General features: G+C 50.6%; 1 protein-coding gene across 1 annotated transcript; it reads left to right on the forward strand.

Annotated features, from left to right (window-relative positions):
- Positions 1-1,058: 1,058 nt before the first annotated feature.
- LOC124309685 (uncharacterized) lies at positions 1,059-6,861 on the forward strand. The gene is made up of 2 exons (XM_046773524.1): positions 1,059-3,759; positions 3,881-6,861. Exons 1-2 carry the CDS (start codon positions 1,059-1,061, stop codon positions 6,859-6,861), a joined length of 5,682 nt encoding a protein of 1,893 aa, XP_046629480.1.
- Positions 6,862-7,387: the final 526 nt, after the last annotated feature.

Raw genomic sequence — 7,387 nt, forward strand, 5'->3', positions numbered from 1 at the left:
TTTATGGAAAGGATGCTGCTAGCCATAAAAATCAAAACGAATCGATGAATCTCAAGCACATTATTGTTCCATCAACGCATTCGTGAATGAGATATATTTTTCCTTATTTATTGGCAGCAGCGTAATTTTATAGTTAAAAGTTGATGCTAGGGATTTTAACAAAAATTGCGTATCCAATAGGGTTGATGAATTGTGTAAAATTGATGGAATTGTGAATCGTGTTAATGTTTATAACGGCCAGGAATATGAATATCTTTACATACGTTAATTCTAAATTAATCTGTCTTGGAAGATATGTCAGAAATCAAATTATTGCTTTACATAATGTCATCGTACTACAACAATGCAGATTGGAAAATGTTGTGATGCATACCGCACTCTCGACAGCTCCGCTAGAATCTACTGAATTTGTATTTTCAAACATGAATAAGCCCGGTTACATTACCTATATTGCATGAGAAGTAGTATGTGTAACAAAATGAGAACCAGTAGACGACAGAATAAGTAAATTGAGCGAATGTTACCAAGAGCTTCCCCGTCTATAGAGGAAACGGAAGTTTTTTCATGTTACCGGGAAACCTGCAAAAGATTAAGTTATATTAGGTTGGCTAGGTTGTACAATCTCGAGTTGGGATAGGTTATATTAGGTTGGGTTGTAGTGTCTTGGGTCAAGTTAGGTTCTGTCAAGTTGGAGTAGCCTTGACGTAGGTCAGGTTGTAGAAACCTCGAGGCCGTCGCGCCAACCGCGAATTGCTCAAGAATCATTGCACTATCGAAGCTAGCGATCAAGCTTGATCGAATAAATCATTTCAGAAAGTATTTTATCAATTTAGGTTAGGTTGGGCAGTCTTATATGAGGATAGGTTATATTAGGTTCCCCCCACAGGGTTGCCACCTTGTCGTGGTGTGGGGGGCTTGAGGCCCGTCGCGATGAACTGTTGGAGCGATGCCGGCGGGGCCTCCGGGCCCCAGCAGGTTCTACCTTGCCGGTAAGGTTCACAGGGAGTGGAGGGTGACCAACGGCGACCTAAGGGAGGGACCCTGACATAAAACCCATGATGGAGAGTTATAGGAGAAAAACAGTTACGGCGCAAGGGATCGGAGCCCTAGTGCCGGCGGGGAACGTTGGTGACAGAGCAGGCCACACCCCGTCGTCATCATACGACTGCAATTATACACACACTCACTTACACAACAGGAGGACGAGCGGAACGCCCGTGCTAGGAAGCCCGGACATATATTATACACTAGATAATGAGACCATCCTGAGTCCGGATCTCAGAACACACCTGAGACAACAGGAGGATGAAGAGGAAGCCTCCTTGGAACAAGTAGGAAATGTGATCAGGAGGGCCAATGCGGCAATTGAACAACTACTAGACATTGGAGCGAAGATAGGCAAAGCCTACGGGCGAAGCCTCAATTTGAAGAGGGAAGTGCGGACTGAGGCTGACAACCAGCTCACACAAATCAAAGCGGAGCTCATGGACGCAATCAACTGCCATGAATCAGAGGAAGAAATAGACAGAGTGCAGACCCTCATTATGAGTTGGCCCAGCAAAATCGGGGCCGTGATGTTCAGGGTCTCCGAATCTCGGCGTTTTAGTGGCACCATAATAAATGAGATGGAGAAACTGAGGGATCAAGGCCAGTGGGTGATAAACAGATGGAGCGAGAATGCCCCACTAGATCTGACGGGGGAGGAAATACAGCAAATGCGAGTATCCTGGACAGCTCCAAAGGACAGACGGCCCAAACGGAAAAAAGATATAGAAAGCGACGGCAGCCGGGAAGAGGCGCAGGAGAGCTCGGGTGGTCGCAGACCTAAAAAGACTCGTGATGCTGCGGAAAATGGGAGCGGCTCACAGCCCCAGCCCCCACCACCACCACCACCCGAACCCAGACCACCCAGACCACGGGAAGCAGAGGGTCACTGCATAGATGGTACACCCAGACAGTCTACAACAACGGCCATCAGGGATACCGCCACCCACACGGAAACGTCCGCTCCGACGGAGTCCGAAGCAGAGGAGGAGGCATTTCGAAGAGCAAACGAAGGAAAGGAAAGAAAGACAGTACGCATACAGGCTGAGGGTAGGATCTACCTGGATCTTATCCGAAACCTGAAGCGGACTGTTCGGACCGACGATATCAACGTGAATGGCGTTAGACAGGCCAGGAGGAACGAGGATGCGCTGGTAACGGTCGTTGGCCAGTCGGATGCGACACAACTTGTACTCAGGCTTCACAACGAAGGAATCGCCGCCGAAATTATGGGCGAACGCAAGAGAAGGGCCATAATTCAGAATATTGAGGCGAACACGACGGAGGCAGAGATCACCCAGGCGGTGGATAGAGCTACAGAAGGCCAAACGGAAGTAGTCTTCCTCAAGAGCACACCACGGGGCACCCTCACGGCGTGTATCAGAGCCCCGGTGAAGACAATTGACGCCCTTATCAGGCTGCGGTACGTAAAAATCGGCTGGACAAGAGCCAGCACGAGAGAGTACAAAGAGGATAAGAGGTGCTTCAGGTGCGGGACGGTTGGGCACACGGCAGGGTCGTGCAAGGTGCCAGACAAGGTGTGCTTCAGATGCAAACAACCAGGGCACTTAGAGAAAGAGTGCGAACGGCAACCCGCTGAGAGCAAGGAGTCAAAAGCTGCCACTCCCCTGACAGCGACCACAACAGGAGAGAGGACAGTGAAGCAAATAAGCGCGGAAGAAAGAATCCGGCGGGGAACGCGCACTTTTAGATCGTGCGGGGTCCAAACATCGACACAGGAGGAAAGGGTCACACCTGCTCATAGGGCCAAGACCATCGATCACCCTAGACAAGGAGCCTTCAGCTACGCAGAGGCGGCCAAGGCTAAGGCACAGACGAGGACCCAGCCGTCAAATACCACACCCGTGGCCACCGCGGCTGCGACGGCCAACGGAGGAAGAAAGAGAAACAAAACACAAGCGGTAGGGCAAATCCCCGAGCAAGAAGGAAGTAGGAGGGGACAGCGAAGGGGTTTCGCGGTAATGGTCAGGGTCGAGGGGGAGGGGTACGAAAGAACCCTGGAGAGAATTAAAAGGGACGTTCCACCACCGGAAGGCGGGGGCCTGCGGAGCATTAGGAGGAGTAGGGACGGGTCCCTCCTGATGGTATGCGAGGAGATGCCAACGGCCAAGAAAATGGCGGACTTGGTGGCCACAAAGCTAGGGGAAGGGGCCGACGTCAAGATACTGGGCGACAGGGCAATAATTAAGATTCGCGGGCTGGACGCACTAGTGCAGGCGGAAGACGTCCGATCCGCACTGATCAATGAGATACCCACGGAAAAGGACGACAGCGACCAAATAGAAGTTGTAAGGATTATCACCTACCCGTGGAAGGAGAAAGCCGCCATTGTGAAAATCAGTCGGCAAACCTTACAGGCCTTGAATGGGAGAGCCAACATGAGAGTAGGCTGGACAATGGCCAGAATCATCGTAGGCCCGCAAGGGGTACGATGCCGTAACTGCTATAGACACGGGCACAGGGAGGAGGTGTGCCGTGGCCCTGGAGGGCAGGGACAGCGCGGAAACCTGGCAGAAGGGACAGAGCGCAATAGGATCCAACAGGGAATTTCCCCGCGGGGGACGTGCCAAGAGGTCGCGGAGTTTAACAGCCTGGTAGAGCAGGGGGCCACCCCAGTATCGAATAGTACCAGGAACGAGGTGTCCCCAACCGGCACCGAGCTGCAACAACAACAACCCGGAACAGAAAATGGCGGTGAGTCTTAACTGCCTACAAATTAATCTCAACAATTCGAGGGCTGCGGCCGATCTACTGGCACAGACTACCACAGACCAGCGGACAGACCTAGTCATAATAAGCGAACCTGCTAAAACAGGCAGAGGACTGGGCAGGTGGTACAGTAGTAATGACGGGAAAGCCAGCGTCGTTATTATAAATAAAAACCTGTCCGCAAAAAAGCTGGTGGCGGGCAGGGCATATGTGGTGGTCGAAGTAGACAGAATAGTAATTGTAAGCTGTTACCTCGCACCAAATGAAAAATGGAGGGATTACGGGAGACAGGTGGCCGAAATAGAAGACACACTGCGAGCCATACTTCACGAGGGTCCGACCAATAGAAAGAGACGTGGGGTCATCCTGGCTGGAGACCTGAACTCTAAATCAAGGGTATGGACTGACAGGACCGACCGACGAGGCAGAAGGATTGAAGAGCTAATAGAAGCGCTGGACATGGTGTGTCTGAATGTGAACGGAGAGCATACCTTCGAGCGAAGGGGATGGTCCGCGGTGTTAGACGTCACTATAGCAACTCCGGACGTGGCAAGCCGAATATCAGGTTGGACGGTCCTAGAGGTTGAAACACTTAGTGATCACAGGGCAATAGGCTTCCGACTTCAAGGCAGGGATGAAGCGACAGGGCAAAGGCCAGCAATACAGGAGGAGGGTACCCGTAAATGGATCCTCAAGAAACTAAACGAGGCCAAGCTGAAGCGGTGTGCGAAAGAAGTGAAAACGCCACGCAAGGGACACCCCGAGGAAATGGCGGAGGAACTCACAAGGTCCATACAAGGAGTATGTGACAGGGTCATGCCAAGGCGGCGTCACGGCGGCGGAAGGAAGACCGTCTATTGGTGGAACGAGGAGATCGCGGCAGGCAGACAAAGATGTATGAGAACAAGAAGGTCCCTGCAAAGGGAACGAAAGAGAAGGGCACGTATGGGGGAACAGGTCCCCGAAGATCAGGAGGACAAGCTCAGGGAGGAGAGACGGGCACTTCGCAAGCTCATAAGAGCAAGCAAAGGCAGAGCTTGGGATGACCTCATACGTACCATCGACGACGACGTATGGGGGAAGCCGTACAGAATCGTTACGGGGAAACTGAGAAACGCCAACGCGGGACCTTCGAGTATGGAGGAAGCGTTGGAGGTATGCGCCACGCTGTTCCCAGCGGGTCCGACTCTGGCGCCGAGCGGCGAGGACGAAGGACGATACGAAGACCAGCGAGAACCAGTCACAGCCGATGGCGGACCCCTAGGGTATGCCGAAATTGATAGGGCAGTAAGGAGAACCAGGACGGGTAAGGCGCCGGGACCCGATGGCATCCACCCCGAAGTGATAAAAAGGATTTACAGGGTGAACCCGACCCCACTGGGTGAAACGATAAAGAGGTGTCTCGAGCGAAGATACTTTCCGAGGATCTGGAAAGATGCAGAGCTGATCCTTATACCGAAGGGCACGAGTAAAACCGACGGCGTAGAAGGAGAAAGAAAAAAGCAGGGATACAGGCCGATCAGTCTCCTGAGTGTCCTGGGCAAAACGCTGGAAAGAGTGGTGGATACTAAAATTAAAGACCACCTAAAAAATAGAGGCTTCCTCAGCAAGAACCAATACGGCTTCCGCGAAGGCCTCTCGACGATTGACGCAGTGGACCGTGTGACGACGGCCATCAGACAAAAAACGAAGAGGAAAGGCTGGGTAGCTGGAGTATGCATAGACATTAAAAATGCGTTTGGGTCCATCCCCTGGCCGGAGATAATGGAGGCAGCGGCGACGGCTGAGCTCCCGAATGACCTAACAGGGATCCTCAGATCTTATTTACAAGATAGATACATCCAGATTAGAGCTGGGGGGAAGAGCGTCAAGGCGCAAGTGACAAGAGGCATCCCCCAAGGCTCGATACTGGGGCCAACCCTCTGGAACCTAGCTTACAATAAAGTGCTATCACAAACATACAGCACAGATATGGAGATCACCTGCTACGCAGACGATACCTTGATCCTGGTAGAGGGACGGACAGGAAAGGAGACCGCAGAGAGGGCTTCCCGCGCAGCAGCTGAGGTCATTGAACAGATTGAAAAGCTGGGACTGCAGATCGCGGTTGAAAAAACAGAGGTGGTCTTCTTTACGAAGAAAAGAGCTCCACCGCCAGAAACAGTGCAAATTAGAGGAAAGGAGATCCATGCTGCCAAAAGTATGAAATACCTAGGCATCATCCTTGATCGGAAACTGAACTACTCGGAGCACCTGGACATGGCGTCGGCCAAGGCCATAAGAGTTATGAACAGTATCGGGAGGCTTATGCCCAATATCGGGGGACCGAAACAGGCGAGACGTAAGCTACTCGCACGCGTTGGCGAGTCCATCGTAATGTACGGGGCTCAAATCTGGGGAGACGAGACTAGAAAGGAGACGCGAGCCAGGAAGCTCAGAGTTGTTCAGAGGGCATGTGCACTGAGGGTTGCGTCGGCGTACCGAACGGCACCCAATGAGGCTCTTACCGTCATCGCAGGGATACAACCTCTAGAGATAACGGCGCAAAAATGGAGGCGGCAGTGGACCAAGGGAGGAGCAAGACGGGAGATGGAAAGCGACCAAACCCCGAAGCAGAGAAAAGAGGCGATGAGAAGAGAGGCGGAGGAAGCGACGCTTTGGGCGAGACAGGAGTGGTGCACCAGGTGGAGGGACCACCGCAATACTAGTAACTGGGCTAGGAGACTTATCAAAGACCCGAATAAATGGTTGGACAGGACGCATGGGGAAGTAAACTACCATCTGACGCAGATGCTCACCGGACATGGGACGTTCAATGAGTACCTGCACAGATTCCGGAAACGGACAGTGGCAGGATGCGCCTACTGCAGTGCGACCTCAGACAGCGTCGAGCACACAATATTTAGGTGCCAAAAATGGAACGCAGTGAGAGGTCAATCCTGGAAGAGGAGGACTGGAGAACCACTAAGCCCGGACAACATCGTCGAGGAGTTGCTCTCCAGCGAGAAAAGGTGGAAGGAGATCGCGGCAATAATCTACGAAATCATCTCAACGAAAGATAAGGACGACAGAAACAATGGCTTCTGACAAAAGAAGACCATCTGGTAAGCCTCGAGAGATTCATACCCGCTTATACCAGGCATCGTAGTTATTGGACGCGTGTTATCATCGTCACTTACTTCCATCCCTATTTCAAACTACTGACTATTTATCTATCGATTTACTCTACTTATCTGTCCTATTTATTCTATCTATCTATTCTGACTATCTATTTATTTATCTACATTTACACCTTGTCTACTGACAAATTTTAAACATAGCAACGTCCTTCCATGCTTATTTTAAACTATATACTAATTTACCTATTTTACTTTTTACACACTGACTATCCTTCTACTCTATTTATCTACTTATCTATTTATTTATCTACATCTACACCATGTCTATTGACAAGTTTTAAACATAGTAACGTCCTTCCATGTCTATTTTAAACTATATACTAATTTTACCTATCTTACTTTTTACACACTGACTACCCTTTTACTTTATTTATCTATTTATTTATCTACATTTACACCTTGTCTATTGACAAGTTTTAAACATAGTAACGTCC

Source organism: Neodiprion virginianus, unplaced genomic scaffold, assembly GCF_021901495.1.
Source record: "Neodiprion virginianus isolate iyNeoVirg1 unplaced genomic scaffold, iyNeoVirg1.1 ptg000010l___fragment_2___debris, whole genome shotgun sequence".
NCBI classification, from domain to species: domain Eukaryota; kingdom Metazoa; phylum Arthropoda; class Insecta; order Hymenoptera; family Diprionidae; genus Neodiprion; species Neodiprion virginianus.